Source organism: Sorex araneus, chromosome 2 (genome assembly GCF_027595985.1).
Source record: "Sorex araneus isolate mSorAra2 chromosome 2, mSorAra2.pri, whole genome shotgun sequence".
In the NCBI taxonomy this organism is placed as follows: Eukaryota; Metazoa; Chordata; class Mammalia; order Eulipotyphla; family Soricidae; genus Sorex; species Sorex araneus.
The window spans coordinates 234,489,758-234,505,808 of record NC_073303.1 but is presented as its reverse complement, the minus strand read 5'-3'; the positions used below and the strand labels follow the sequence as shown (position 1 = coordinate 234,505,808).

The window sequence follows — 16,051 nt, the reverse complement described above, 5'->3', positions numbered from 1 at the left end:
CCACCAGGAGTAATTCCTGAGTGCAGAGCCAGAAGTGACCCCTGTGATCGCCGGGTGTGACCCAAAACAGAAAAAATAAAAAGAGAAGACTTAACAATAGTGCCGAGACTCACGAACTTGAAGGGTTCCCGAAAGGTCCTTGTGTGAAGTCTGATCAAATAAATAAAATGTTCCAAAGGAAACAAGGCAAGGGGGGGATTTGGACACCAATTGTGTTTTCTGGTAAGGACCATCAAAATGGCATCTCGATGCCTTTGGCTGTCATTGTTTTTGGTCCCCACCCCACAATACTCAGGGCTTACTCCTGGCCCTGCGCCCAGGAATTCCTCCTGGCAGTGCTCGGGGGACCCTATGGGATGCTGGGGATCGGACCTAGGTGAGCTGCGTGCAAGACCAGAGCCCTCCCCGCTGTCCTATTGCTTTGGCCCCTGACGTTTTATTTTAAAAGTGGAAAAATGGATGGCGCCAGAGAGGGGACAGCAGGCGGGGCACTTGTCTTGCACACAGCGGACGTGGGTTGGACCCCCGGCGCCCCATCTGAGGCTGCCACATGAAGAGCAGCAGCTCCAGACCTTTGAACCACTTCCCCAGCACGGGACTTGGATTTGCATGGAGTAGGGAACCCACTACCAGCCGAGCTTGTCTGTGTGGGGGCCGCATTCCGCTGTCCCGAGGCACCTGGGATCGAACCCAGCCGGGCACTGGCAAGGCAAGAGCCTTTCTGAGCCATGTCTCTCCAGCCTGGCTTTCTTTTGGTTTTTGTTTTGGTGGGGGCACCCCCTCTTCTGAGGGTGCCCAGTGCCAGCAATAACTCAAACCCAAAGGCTCAGGCCTCAGGTCCAGTGATGCTGGAGGCTCCTAGAACCGCCCCTGGTGAGACCGGGGGACCCATGGGGTGCCGGGGTTGAATCTGGGGCCTCCAGCCCTGGGCATGAAGCCAGGGAGGCCCCAGGCGCTGGTTAATTATAGGCGCAGCCAGACAGTGCGGCAGGGAAGGGACAGCCAGGGAGGCTCTGCCACCCTCCCTCAGTCAGCGCTGGGCTGAGGACAGATGCTGGGAAGGTCGGCGAAGCAATCAGGAGCCCCCCAGCCCCAGCCGAGGGGGTCAGGGTGGGGTTCTCTGCAAAGACAATAATCATTGGACGAGAATGACACCATTTATTAGCCAGGGGCTGGCTCTTGGGCCTGGAGAGATCTCCAGGAAGCGAGTGACCGCCCCCCAGACCCCCACCCCATGCCCCGCTGCTCAATCACTTTGAGGGGTGAAGTGCTGAGCCGAGGTGGGCGACACTCAGCTCTCTGGCGGGGTGATGGGCCACTGGAAAGGAATTTCCCCCCACCCCCCGCCCCCGGCGAACCTCCTTTGGCAACACAGACATAAGAAGACACAACAGCATCCGTTTGGGTTTTGGGGGTACTGTTGGGGGTGTAGGGGCAGAACCCCAGTAATACCCACACACACAGACTCACAGACACAGACACACATAAATAGTTGTTTGTACCGTACGTGGATCCACAGGACATCGCCCGGCGATGGATGGGGGCTCGGGGAGGCTGGGGGGCATCCCGTGGGGGTCCCCGATGCCCCCACCCCCATGCTTCATTTTCAATACAACTTGAAAGGAGGCACGTGGTGAGGGTGCAGGATGCCTGCTGGGGGGACCTGTCTGGGGGCGAGAGGACCGAGGAGGCTGGGGGCCGCTTTTGGGGGGCTTCCTATGTGAATGGCTCCCCCCCCACCTGATCCCCCAACAAGAACTCTGTCAAGTTCCACCGGCTCCAGCTGGAGGCCTGAGCCCTCCCCAGCGGTGGGGACCGGTTTTTCCAGCCCTGGGTGATGCTTCTGTGCCCCAAATAGTGCAATTGGCCAATGAGGTCTGAGAACAGGGTTCAGCTCCCCCCTCCACACACACCGCCTTGCGGTTTGCCGGCAGCTGGTGGAGCAAGAGGAAAGGGAAGAAGACACCGATGACGGCTGGCGATATGAAAGGGAAGCTGGAAGCTGGGGGGGGTGTCTCAGGAACTGTGGGTTGGGGCTCAGGGGTGGGGGTGTTGGGGCTCCCCCAGGGAATTGTGGCTCCAGGTTAAATGGGAAAAGGTGGCAGAGGAGTCGATTTCCACAGGGGCAAGTGGGTGCAGGATGGAGGGTGAAATGTGGTGACTTGGTTTCACCCTTAATGTCCCTCCTGCCTGCCCTCTCTCGGCCCCTTTGTCTGGGTCCCCCCCCCACAGGCCTCACCAGGACCCAGTTCTGGGGGCCCCGTCCCCATCAGGCTGCACACTGAGGGGGGGGCCCATGCTTCAGCCTGCTGACCCGGGTCCAAAGCATTTGAGCCAAGCTCCACCAAGGGGTGGAACTGGGTGCGTGGCCACGAAAACGCCCCGCCATGGGGGAGGGGAGGCAGATGCCTACCACCGGGTCCACTCAACCGGGGACCCCCCTCAGACCACAGTATTGTCCTCCAGCAACGTGGGCGATGTGGGCATGTGCGTGCCCCTCTCCAGGGAGCTGGAGCTGCGCAGCGGCAGGAGCCGCTGGCCCGGGTTCCGCCCGCGCCGTCCCTGCGCCCCCACGGCGCGCGCCCAGCACCGCAGCGGCCGCAGCACCTCCCGCCGCAGGTCCCGGCTGCGCCACGTGTAGATGACGGGGTTGAGCAGCGAGTTGAGCGTGGCGAAGGCGAAGAAGTAGTGCGCCTTGTAGAGCACGGGGCAGGCGCGCACGGGGCAGGCGTAGTCCAGGAGCAGGATGCTGAAAGCCGGCAGCCAGCACACGATGAAGACGCCCAGCACGATGGTGACCGTCTTGAGCAGCGCCAGCGTCTGCGGGGCGGCCACGTCGGCGTGGCCGGAGCGCTCGGCGTGGCTGGAGCGCACCACGCAGTAGATGCGCACGTAGAGCGCCACGATGGCCAGCAGGATGACGGAGAAGATGCTGACGACGCAGAGCACGTACTGCTTGGCGTACAGCGGCAGCACGGTGGAGCACGCCTCCAGGTGGCCCAGGCAGTTCCAGCCCAGGATGGGGAGCCCGCCCAGGGCCAGCGAGATGAGCCACGAGGCCCCGATGAGCAGGAGCATGCGGCAGCTCTTGTCGCTCCCGTACAGTTTGACTTTGGCGATGGCCACGTGCCGCTCGATGGCGATGGCCAACAGGCTGAAGACCGAGGCGGACAGCGTGATGAAGGCAGAGCCCTCGCGCAGGAACCACTGCATGGGCGTGAGCCCCAGCGTCACAGGCCCCGACAGCAAGGTGTTGGCCACGAAGGCCACGCCGGCCAGCAGGTCCGAGGCAGCCAGGTTCCCCAGGAACAGGTACATGGCTGAGTGGAATTTGCTGTTCCGGCCCACAGCGATCAGCACCAGCAGATTCTCCAGCACGATGGCGCTGCACAGGACAATGATGAGCGCCGAGGCCACCTGGCGGGACAGCGTGTCCTGAGTGTCCAGCGTCTCCTTCGTGTAGTTGTAGTGTTCCTGGACCTTGCCGGGGTTCAGGTACTCGGAGTACGGGGTGCCCATGGTGGGGCTCAGCGGCCAGCCGGGGCCATGGGGCTGTCAGCGCTGTGGAGAGAAAAGGCAGCAGATGGGGGTGGGCCTGAGTTCCAGTCCCACCCCAGGCAGGGGGGCAGGAAAGGGGGGCGTGGGGGGCGGGACACCCTATAAAAGACTCTGGGGGTGCTGGAGCGATAGTACAGTGGGTAGGGTGTTTGCCTTGCACGCGGCCGACCCGGGTTCAATTCCCAGCATCCCATATGGTCCCCTGAGCGCCAACAGGGGTAATTCCTGAGTGCAGAGCCAGGAGTAACCCCTGTGCATCGCCGAGTGTGACCCAAAAAGTAAAAAAAAAAAAAAAAAAAAAAAAAAAAAGAAGACTCTGGGGCTAGAGAAATAGCACAGCAGAGAAGGTAGCTTGCCTTGCATGTGGTCAATCCGGGTTCCATCCCGGACATCCAGTGGGGTCCCCTGAGAACTGTCAGGAGTGATCTGAGTGCACAGCCAGGAGCCAGTCCTTAGCATTGCCAGATGTGGTCTAAAAATAAATCAGGACTGGCGTGATAGCACATCGGGTAGGGCATTTGCCTTGCACATGGCTGACCCAGGTTCAATTCCCAGCATCATATATGGTTCCCCGTGCAACAACAGGGGTAATTCTTGAGTGCATGAGCCAGGAGTAACCCTGTGCAATGCCGGGTGTGACCCAAAAAGCAAAAATAAATAAATAAAAATTTTTTAAAATAAAGAAAAATAAAAGACTTTGGTCCAGAGGATAGCACAATGGGTAGGACACTTGCCTTGCACACAGCCGGCCTGGATTCAATCTCCGGCACCGTATAGTGTCCCCTGAGCACTGCCAGGAATGATCTCTGAGTGTAGAGCCAGGAGTAACTCCTGAGCATCACTGGGTGAGGCCCCAAAAGGAAAACAAACTAACATGACTACTTAGAGCCTGAGATATAGGACAGGGATTAAGGCTCTTGTTAGATTTCCAGATCCATGCAGGGTCTCCTGAGACCCACCGGAAATGAGGCTTGAGGGGAGCCAAAAGGAAACCTGAGCACATCTGGGTATGACTACTCCAAAAAAAGAAAACAAAAGTAGTCAGAGCCGCGACGATAACTCTAAGTGCTGAACACAGGCCTTGCCAATGAGAACTCCAGGGTCAGGAATGAGCACTGCAAGGAATCAACAAATGAAAGAAAAAAGACAGACAACAGGGTTGGAGTGATAGTCCAGCAGGGAGGGCATTTGCCTTGCACGCGGCTCACCAGGGTTCTATTCCCGGCATCCCACATGGTCCCCCGAGCTCCACCAGGAGTAATTCCTGAGTGCAGAGCCAGGAGTCACCCTTGAGCATCGCCAGGTGTGGCCCCAAAACAAAAAGACAACAGATGGACCAATCAAGGGTAGGGTTGCTGCCTGGATTCTGGCCTGTCTTAGTTGTTATTTTTTTGGGGGGGTCACACCCCAGGGTGCTCAGGGCTTATTCCTGGCTCTGCACTCAAGAATTACTTCTGATGGTGTTCAGGGGGCCAAATGGGGTGCCCGAGAGTGAACCCAGACCGGCCCCGTGCAAGGCAAGTCCCTCCACCTCCCCTCTCTCTTGCCCTCGGGTTCTGACTGGCCCATGTCAGACCATCTCTCCTCACTCCCTCTAAGCGCCCTAGGATGCCCACATCACCATTCTGGCCGCCTGGCAGGTGGGAAACCTGGCAGATTCAATTCCCCTCCTGCATCTCCAAGCTAGTAGGCAACCAAGGCCAAACAGCCCAGTGGTGGCATCTCCTATTGGCTCCTGAGGGGCCAGAAGTTTCCTCAGAGGGCATGAAGAGCTGCCCATCGGGGTCCCTGAAGTCTGCCCCCAGCCCCCACACCAATCAAGAGAACCAACCTCCTTTCCAGAACACAGACCTGCCGCCTGTCAACCCAGGTCAGCTAGATGCAGCAGCTGATACACACACATGGCCTGTTCATTACCGCCCACTGGCCTGACTCTTAGGCTGGGGCTGGGCCTTGGGGCCACGGCGGCTGCTGGCCAGATAAGGTCTCCTCAGGGAGACAGCGGGGCGGCCCTGAGGTGCCACATCCCCGAGGTCACATCATCTTTAAGGACAGAGGCCTGAGCTGCAATCTCGGAGGTCAAGGCCACGTCAGCCCCTTTTCCCGGGAGGAAGGGAGTAAATCTGACTGGGTGACGCATGGGGCAGCCTCAACATTCAGCAAACCGGCACCCCGCACGGGCATGCCGTGCCATGCTAAGGGAACTAAGTACCCTCCACCACATTTTTGGGGGGAGGGGACGGAGGATTATTGGCTTTCAGGCCAGAATCCCAACAGCCTGTTCTCATCAGCAGACAGTGGGATCCCAGCAGACAGGGGCAGGGAGGGCAGGGCCCTGGCACACACACCCCTCCCCACCCAGGATGAAATCCAGATGTGAGGCCCCTGGAACAAACAGGGTGGAGTCCTGCATCCGGTGTGGGGGATGCAGGAGAGGGTGGAGGGGGGGGCGCCTGGGGAGTTCCAGAGGCCCGGCTCGGAGATCCTGGCAGGAGGCACGGGGCAGCTGGGCTCCAGGCCTATTCTTGAGGGGCAGGCGGCCCATGGGGAGGGGAAAGGGTGTTTGTTGCCATGGCATCCTGAACCCCCCACACCCTCTTCGAGGAAAACTGAGCTGTGCAAAGGGGGGTTGGGAGGTGCTGGAAGAGGCGCGTGGGCAGAGAATCTGAGAAGCCGCTGGACGGCTCGCTGGGGACTTGGGAAGGGGTTCAAAGAAGAAGCTGGTGGGACGTCTACATTTCACCAGCAGTGTGCAGGCGTTAGCTCAAAAAAAAAAGGGGGGGATGAGCCCTCCCCCAGGTGTCCGGGAAACTAAGTGCCAAAGAAGAACCACGTGTGTGCATGCGCACCAAAAGCACGTTCCAGAAAAGGCTGGTTAGGCCGGTTCTTCATGAGCCCGCGCGTGCTGGTGGGGCGGGGGGTGGACTGGGGGGTGCTGGCCGAGCCATCTGGGTCCCCAGCCCCGTCGCCCCTTCAAAAGGGAGCCCTGGCCCCCCAGCTCTACCGAAAGGGCTACTCCCCCGGGGGGCGAAGGGACATCCGTCCTAGTTTGGGAACAGAGAAAAGCCTTGTGAGCGTCCCCTGGGGCCGCCGCCCCGCCCCAGATCACCACACAGAGGTCCCCTTGTTGCTCTGCCGGACAGGGCCCGGGCACCCCGGTGCCCTCTGCCTGATACAGCCGCTCAGGAGCGGGCTGGACCGGCGCTCCATCAGTTCCAGCCGGCCGGCTAGCCAGGTCCAAACACCCTGCGCGCTGATTGGCTTATTTTCAATCTCGGCCTGAGCTGTTCGCCTATTGGAGTGGAGCTTTGAGCCCTCGTGGCACTGGATTGGCTATGAAGACCTTCGGCCCGCCCCCTTTGCAGGCGCGGGAACCCAGAGCCAAGTTAAGGCCATGTAGGACGTTCCAAGGGGGAGAGTCAGAACAGTGACCTGCCCTCCCGGTCACCCCCATCAGCCACTTCCCACCCCCAGCCAAAGGCTGCCTTGACTTCCTCGGCTTTTCTTGGGGCTCCTGATTGAGAAGCGAGGACCCCGAGGCAGGCCCAGGACGCACACTTGCTGGTGGGAAAAATGGGGCGGGGAGGAGGGGAGCGAGAGCGTCCTCCTCCCCTCTCCAGTCCCGGCCATCAGCCCTCTCCACTCTGGCGGCCAAGAGAAAGATTTATGGGCGCTTCCTGCAGAAATAAGAAATGGGTTCAGCCCTCGCATCCCGGGAAGTGTACAAAAAAAAAAAAAAATCACAGCGTGCTCCCTTTCTGTAAGATGGTCAGAGCTGTCTCGAGAAGGGTAAACTGAGACTCACCATCACTCACTCAAGTCCCTTCTTCCTAAAATTTTGCAAAATCAGTTTTGACAAATGAGTGCTTCCCAGAAGGGGGAGGAGGCCGGAACCGGAAGTTAAGGCTGGCTGAGGAGTAACCCCCCAGATTCGGGCTTAACAGCCCAAGCTCCTTACATTGGTTCCCTTCAGCTATTAGAAACCCCCTCCCCACACATCCTACACCACACACATGAGTATGGGCCACTCAGCAACCAGGGAGAGAGTTTTTTTTTAATTTTTTAATTTTTTAATTTTTTTTGCTTTTTGGGTCACACCTCGCGATGCACAGGGGTTGCTCCTGGCTCTGCACTCAGGAATCACCCCTGGCGGTGCTCAGGGGACCATATGGGATGCTGGGAATCGAACCTGGGTCGGCCGCATGCAAGGCAAACGCCCTACCCGCTGTGCTATCGCTCCAGCCCCACCAGGGAAAGTTTTAAATTTCTCTCTTTCAGAGAGAGAGTACTGGGGAAACTGTCTGCCATAGAGGCAGGGTTGGGATGATTGGAAGGGATACTGGGGACTGGGATATTGGAAAATATGCACTGGCGGAGGGATGGGTGTTCGATCATTGTATGGCTGAAGCTCAAACATGAAAGTGTGATGTATCTCGTGGTGAAAGATTTGTATCTCGTGGTGATTCAATTAAAAAAATAAAACTCTCTCCATTTCTCTGGTGGCCAGAGAGATAGGACAGTGGTGAGTAGGGTGATCGCCTTGCACGTGGTTGACCCAAATTCAATCCACAGCATTCCATAGATTCCCAAGGAGTAAGGCTTTAGCACTGCCCCGTGGGGCCCCCAAACAAACAAACAAACAAATTTCTCACACTCGGGCCAGAGCGATAGCACAGCGGGTAGGGCGTTTGCCTTGCACGCGGCCGACCCGGGTTTGATCCTCGGCATCCCATATGGTCCCCCAAGCACCGCCAGGAGTAATTCCTGAGTGCAAAGTCAGGAGTAACCCCTGAGTATCGCTGGGTATGACCCAAAAAGAAAAAAAAAAAATTCTCACACACACACACCATCTGACATCTTCCATAGCTCCCCACGGCCCCAAATAACTGGCCCACGACCCACCTTGCTTCCTGCTTTTCCCCAGGGCACCCTGACTCCTGCCACCGTGTGCCCCCTCTCTTAAGTCGACACCTGCTGTTCCTTCTGCATGTCCTTCCTGCAGACCCCACAATGGGGGTCTCTCCTCTCCTCCCCCACCTCAGGATTCAGGTTTTTTTTTTTTGGGTCACATCCAGCGATGCTCAGGGGTTACTCCTGGCTTTGCACTCAGGAATTACTCCTGGCGGTGCTTGGGGGACCATATGGGATGCCGGGGATCAAACCCGGGTTGGCCGCGTGCAAGGCAAACGCCCTACCCCGCTGTGCTATTGCTCCGACCCCCCCACCTCAGGATTCAGTCTCAAAGTCTCTGGATGGGGCTGGGGGACACCTGTGGCTTGCCAGCCACAGAGCCCCCTCCCCCAAGCACTCTGATCCCCGCATCTTGCCTTATTCTCACAATTTGTCTGTTAGGGAGTCTGCCACTTTTCAGGTCCTGGAATGATGCCCTGGCGCTCAGAATGTATGGGATGGATAGATGGGTGGGTAAAGGGGTACAAGAAGAACGGATAGGGTGCTGAAGCGATAGTACAGTGGGTAGGGTGCTTGCCTTGCACATGGCCGACCTGGGTTTGATTCTCAGCGTCCCATATGGTCCCCCGAACACCGCCAGGAGTAATTCCTGAGTGCAGAGCCAGGAGTAACTCCTAAGCATCACCGCGTGTGACCTATAGCACTGTCATCCCTTTGTTCATCGATTTGCTTGAGCAGGAACCAGTAACATCTCCATTGTGAAACCTGTCGTTACTGTTTTTGGCATATCGAATATGCCACGGGGAACTTGCCAGGCTCTGCCGGGCCGGGGAGATACTCTCGGTAGCTTGCTGGGCTCTCCGAGAGGGAGGGAGAGGAATCGAACCTGGTCAGCCGCGTGCAAAGCAAACGCCCTATGGACAGATGGGTGGATATCAAACAAGGCACCGATGGGCACCCCATTCTCAAGGCGGACGCTCCTAAACTCAGCCTGGGACCACAAATCAGCAGAGGATGGAGATGCCACTGGTCCAAGACGCCCCCCCACCCACCGCCCCCGCAGTGAGACGCGCAATGCATCACCATGGAGAAGCGACAGGACCCGCCCCGCCCTCCGGCGCTCTCTCAGGCCTCCTTATCTGGCCGTGGAATGCGCGGTATCCACTGCCCGGCCGCGCCTCCTCTGTCCCGCGCCGGCCACGCACACGAGGCCCCCGCGTCTGCGAACAGCGGTTGGGGAGCTGCCTCTCCGTCCCGCCGGAAGCCCCGCTGGGGTCTTCCCGGGACGTGAGAGAGTTGGGATGGAGGAGGGCAGGAGAGAGTCAGCAGCACGCGGGGTACACCGCGGGCTCAGCGCGCGGCCGTGGACGAGGGGCAAAGCCGGGGCAAGGGTGGAAATCCCCGGGTGAGTCAACTGGTGCGCGAGGAAGGGGGGCCCCGGGGGACTCCGCGGGGTCTGCAAGCCCGAGCGCCCGCGCCCACGCCCCATGCCGGGCCCCAAGGGGAAAAGGGGTGCCAGAAGCGCGCGTCCACTTTCCCTTTCCCTTCCAGAAAAGCCAAGGCCCCGCGGGGAAAGGCAACAGGAGGGTGTGTGCAGACGGGGAGACTGAGGCACGGGCAGCGCGCGCAGGCGGGGGGGGGGGGCAGTGCCCGCCCCCCGAGGCTCCGCCCATTGGCCGCGCGCTCTAGCCCGACCCCGCCGGGGGGGCGCCCTCCGTTCCCCCATACCCACTCCCCGGGCCCCCGAGCCCCGCGCCCACCGTCTTCCCTCCCTCGGATTTCGTCTCCACCGCGGCGCCAACTTCCTGCCGCCGAGAACGGCGCGGAGCGCAGTCTCGGGGTGTGGAGGTGCACGGCCAGGACAGTGGGGGCTGCCTGGAACCGCGGGCCCGGGGCACGAGCGCCGCGCCCTCCATGCAACAGGACTGACGGCGGTGCGGGGGTGCGGCCCCGACCCTGCCGGCGCCCCCCACCCCCAGCCCCGATCCCGAGACTCCAGGGGGGCCGGGACCCGCCCTTCCAGCCTCCCCTCGGCCACGCGCGCTCACCTGGCTCGGCCGGCCCGGGTCCCTGCCCTGGCTGGAGGGGGGCCTTGGGCTCCGGCGTCCCCGGGACGGCCGCGGCTGGGGGTGCCTGCCGGCCTCCGCTGCGTCCCGGGGCTGGGGACCGGCGACGGATGGGGGGCGGGGAGAGGCGCCGCCTCGGCCCCCCGCTGGCCCCGCCCTGCTCTCCTCCCCTTTCCGGCGGCGGCGGGAATGAATTCCAGATGTGGCCGGCCGGGGCGCGCGGGGGCCGGCGTGGGAGGTGCGCAGGGTCCCTTTGTCCGCACCCCCCACCGCCCGCCCGGCCCCGCCCAGCCCCCACCCGTGAGAACCGGCCCGGCGTGACGTCACGCGGAGGCGTGACGTCACGTCTCTCCTGGGCAGGTGAGCTCGCGCTCGGCCCATCCCAGACAACTCGAAATTAGGGAGGGGGGGGGTTGATATCAAGGGTATATAAAGCACTGGTTGAACTCTACAAGAAGAAAACATCCAACCCCATCAAAAAATGGGGCGAAGAAATGAACAGAAACTTTACCAAGGAAGAGATACGAATGGCCAAAAGACACATGAAAAAGTGCTCTACATCACTAATCATCAGAGAGATGCAGATCAAAACAACCATGAGATACCACCTCACACCACAGAGGCTAGCACACATCCAAAAGAACAAAAGCAACCGCTGTTGGAGAGGATGTGGGGAGAAAGGGACCCTTCTACACTGCTGGTGGGAATGCCGGCTAGTTCAGCCCTTTTGGAAAACAGTATGGACGATTCTCAAAAAACTTGAGGTTGAGCTCCCATTTGACCCAGCAATACCACTGCTGGGAATATATCCCAGAAAAGCCAAAAAGTATAGTCGAAGTGACATATGCACTTATATGTTCACCGCAGCACTGTTTACAATAGCCAGAATCTGGAAAAAACCCAAGTGCCCTAGAACAGATGACTGGTTGAAGAAACTCTGGTACATATATACAATGGAATACTATGCAGCTGTTAGAAAAAATGAGGTCATGACTTTTGCATATAAGTGGATCTACATGGAAAGTATCATGCTAAGTGAAATGAGTCAGAAAGAGAGAGACAGACATAGAAAGATTGCACTCATCTGTGGAATATAGAATAATAGACTATAAGACGAACACCCAAGAATAGTAGAAATAAGTACTAGGAGGTTGTCACCATGGCTTGGAGGCTGTTCTCTCATTCTGGGCAACTCAGTGAAGGGAACAGCAAGTAAAATGTGGTTGTTGGTCATGTGGTGGAAAGATGATGCGGGCCAAATATAGACTAGAGACTGAACGCAATGGCCACTCAACACCTTTATTGCAAACCACAACACCTAACCAGAGAGAGAGAACAAAAGGGAATACCCTGCCATAGTGGCAGTGTGGGGTGGGGGGAGACGGGACTGGGAAGTGGGGGTGGGATGTTGGGTTAACTGGTGGTGGAGAATGGGCACTGGTGAAGGGATGGGATATCAAACTTTGTAAGGGAGAAACATGAGCACAAAAATGTATAAATCTGTAACTGTACCCTCACGTTGACTCACTAATTAAAAATAAACTATTAAAAAAAAAAAAAAAAAAAAAAGAAATTAGGGAGGGGGGCTGGAGAGACAGTAGGGCCTGGAGGGCGCTGGCCTTGCACGCTGCCGACCCGGGTTCCATCCCGACACCCCACAGGGTTCCTGGGGCCGCGCTAGGGGTGCTCCCTGAGCAGAGCCAGGAGTAAGCCTGAGCACCGATGGGTATGCCCCTCCCCCGACCCCCCAAGAAAAATCAAGTCAGAATTACTATTTGCCTAATTTGGAATCCCGAGGGAATGGAGCTCCCCACCCCTAAAGGGATGGGGTCCACAGCTCAAGGCTTAACCACGCCCACCCCCGGGGCTTTAACCCAACCCGTGTCCTACCGGCAGGCTCATTATCTGTATATTTACCCCCCCCCCCCCCCCCCGCCACACACACAGCTCTTTGTATGTTTATTGAAGTTTTGCACTCTGGATGCGCACCTGGCTGTGTTCAGGGGCTACAACTCCTGGCTCTGTGCTGTGCTCAGGGATTGCTCCTGGCGGGGCTCGGGGCACCCTGTGTGGCGGGGCCTGGAATTGAACTCACTCTGCCATAGGCAAGATGAGCACCTCACAGGCGCCACTATCTCTCCCTGGCCCCAGGTGCAACTTTGTTTTTGTTTGGGGGCCACACCCAGAGATGCTCAGGGCTAACTCCTGACTCCCGGCCTCAGTAATCATTCCTGGAGGTGCTCAGGGGGACCATCTGGGGTGCTGCAGATGAACCTGGACCAGCTGCATGCAAGGCAAGTGCCCCACCCATTGTCCTATCACTGCGGCCCCACAACTTTTTGTTTGGCTTTTTGGGTCACACTCAGCGAGGCACAGGGGTTATTACTGGCTTTGCACTCAGGAATTACTCCTGAGGGTGCTCGGGGGACCATATGGGATCCTGGGGATCAAACCCATGTCGGCCACACGCAAGGCAAATGCCCTACCTGCTGTACTATCGCTCCAGCCCCCCAACTTTTTTTTTTTTTTGCTTTTTGGGTCATATCCGGCGATGCTCAGGGGTTACTCCTGGCTCTGCACTCAGGAATTACTCCTGGCAGTGCTCAGGGGACCATATGGGATGCTGGGCATCGAACTCAGGTCAGCCGCCTGCAAGGCAAGCGCCCTACCTGCTCTGCTATTGCTCCAGCCCCCCGACTTTTTTTTTAGGCTATACCTGGTGTGCTTGGAGTTCTACAGGGTCGCTCTGGCTGGGCTGGGGACCACACGGCTCCCCTGGATTGAGCCTGGGGCTTTAATGCGCACCAGCTCGTTGACTTGCAGTATCTGCCCATCCCCAGACACACTTCAGCAGCAGGAGAGATGAGGGCCCGGAGCGGATCTTGCTCCCTGAGCCCAGAGAGAGGATGTTCTGGTGCTTGTGTGCGGCCAAAAGGAGCACTGCAGGAAGATGAAGCAGGCAAGTTTCCTGGGAGAGGAAGTGAAGGGGGCGGCCACCCAGCAGAGCTGCTGTGCGCGCCAAGAATCTGTCTGAGCCTTTGGATGCCAGTGATGTGTGTGCGACCGTGTTCTAATCTCAGGCAGGCCAAGAAACTCACAAAGGAGAGGTGGGAGCACACAACTGCAGGGATATCATGCTTCAGTAAAACGTGGCAGGGGTTGGGGTGATAGTACAGCGGGGAGGGTGTTTGCCTTGCACATGGCCCACCTGGGTTCAACCCTTAGCATCCCATATGGTCCCCGCCCCCAGCACTGCAGGAATAACTCCTGAGTGCAGAGACAAGAGGAACTCCTGAACAGTGTTGGGGGTGACCAAAAAAAGCGTGACCAGGAGCCAGAGAGATACTACAGAGCTTAAGGCGCTTGCCTTGCACGCGGCCAAGCTGGGTTCAATCCCCAGCACCTTCTAGGGTCCCCTGAGCACCATCAGGAGTGATCCCTGAGTACAAAGAGGTGCAAAAAAAAAAAAAAACTGTTTGGGTGAAGAGCAAGCACTTGCTCTGCATGCAGCCGACCCCCGTTTGATCCCAGGCACCCCATATGGTCCTGCGAGAACCACCAGAAATGACCACTGAGGGGGCCTGAGCAATGGTACAGCAGGGAGGACACTTGCCTTGCTCGTGGCCAGCCGGGTTCCATCCCCAGCCCCCGTATGGTTCCCCAAGCACTGCCAGGGGTAATTCTGGCTCTGAGTGCAGAACCAGGAGCAACTCCTGAGCATCACCTGGTGTGACCCAAAAAGTCAGAAAAAAAATGACCCCCAAGCTCAGAGGCAGGAAAAGTCCCTAAGCAGTGCTGGGTGTGACCCGACACAGCTCCCTCCCCGGACCAAAATAAAGGGTGAAACATGGCTTTGTACGCAGGAGGCTGGGGTTAGAGCGCCAGCAAAGTCCCGTGAGCACTGCCAGGAGTGACCCTCAAAATATAAAAATGGAAGTAGTCCCTGGGTGGTGGGGAGTGGCGTCCAAAGCCACAAATAAGTACGGCAGGGCCAGGGGGCTGGTTCAGGGGCTGAAGGATTCTTTGCTTGGGGCCCTGAGCTGCACCTGGAGCAACCAACAACCACAGAGTAAGGAGTGGCCCCCAGTACGGGAGGGTGTGGCCCCCAGTACTGGAGGGTGTGGCCCCCCCAGGCCAAATCAAAAGAAACAAGGGGAAAGGGATGGGGGCGGAGACTCCATGGAACTAACTGAGGGTTGGCTTTGCCTGCAGGAGACCTAAGCCCCATCCCCAGAGCACAGGACTGAGAGTGACCCCTTAGCACAACCAAGTGTGGGCCCCCGCAAAAAAAAAAGTGTTGAGAGCCACAGTGGATGCTGACCTTGCACCGTCCCCGGCATCCTATCGAGTTCAGCAAGGCTCACATGGAGTGATACCTGAACTCAGAGCAAGAAGTAAGCCCTGGGCTGGGGCAATAGCACAGTGGGTAGGGCGTTTGCCTTGCATACGGCCGACCCGGGTTCAATTCCCAGAATCCCATAGGTGCTCCCCGAGCACCACCAGGAGTAATTTTTTTTTTTTTTTTTTTTGCTTTTTGGGTCACACCCGGCGATGCACAGGGGTTACTCCTGGTTCTACACTCAGGAATTACTCCTGGCGGCGCTCAGGGGACCATATGGGATGCTGGGATTCAAACCCGGGTCGGCCGCGTGCAAGGCAAACGCCCTACCCTCTGTGCTATCGCTGCCAGGAGTAATTTCTGAGTGCAGAGCCAGGAGTAACCCCTGTTTGCTGGGTGTGACCCCCCAAAAAACAAACAAAAAAAAAAGGAGTAAGCCCTGAGCACCAACCCACAGAGAGAGAAAGAAAGAAAGAAAGAAAGAAAGAAAGAAAGAAAGAAAGAAAGGAAGGAAGGAAGGAAGGAAGGAAGGAAGGAAGGAAGGAAGGAAGGAAGGAAGGAAGGAAGAAAGAAAGAAAGAAAGAAAGAAAGAAAGAAAGAAAGAAAGAAAGAAAGAAAGAAAACAGATTCAATGCATTGGTTGCTGCATTTTAGAAATATTTATTTTCTGTTTGGGGTGCTACACCTGCAATGCTCAGGGCTTACTCCTGACTCTACTCAGTAATTACTCCTGGCAGTGCTCAGGCGACCGTTGGGATGCCAGGGATCAAACAGAAGTCAGCCTCGTGCAAGGCAAACGCCCTCTCCACAGTCCTGTGGCTTCAGGACCAGAGGCTGCTGCATTTCATAGTCTATAATGACTGAATAAATACACATTCGCCTTGGACTCCCGGCCTGTACCAGGACAAGGCATGTCACAGAGGTTAGTCACCTCTCAGGACGCTGGGGACAGGGGGACAGGTGGGAGGGGCCAGACCCCTGGGGGCAGGTTGGACCTTGTGAGCTGGTGTAAATGTGAAGGTTTTACAAAGGGGCCGGAGCCACAGGGCAGAGGGGAGGACACTTGCCTTGCAGGGTTCGATTCCCAGCATCCCATTGGGTCCTTAGAGCACCGCCAGGAGTGAGCCCTGAACCTAGAGCCAGGAGTTAGCCCTAACCAAATGAAAATGAAACGAAA

At 57.9% G+C, this 16,051-nt stretch overlaps 1 protein-coding gene across 1 annotated transcript; it reads right to left on the bottom strand.

Moving 5' to 3' along the window:
- Window positions 1-1,267: 1,267 nt before the first annotated feature.
- On the bottom strand, window positions 1,268-10,808 carry S1PR2 (sphingosine-1-phosphate receptor 2). Its single transcript, XM_055127383.1, has 2 exons — window positions 10,518-10,808; window positions 1,268-3,561 (listed from the first exon to the last, which is right to left on the bottom strand). Exon 2 carries the CDS (start codon window positions 3,517-3,519, stop codon window positions 2,443-2,445), a length of 1,077 nt encoding a protein of 358 aa, XP_054983358.1. The 5' UTR covers window positions 3,520-3,561; window positions 10,518-10,808; the 3' UTR covers window positions 1,268-2,442.
- Window positions 10,809-16,051: the final 5,243 nt, after the last annotated feature.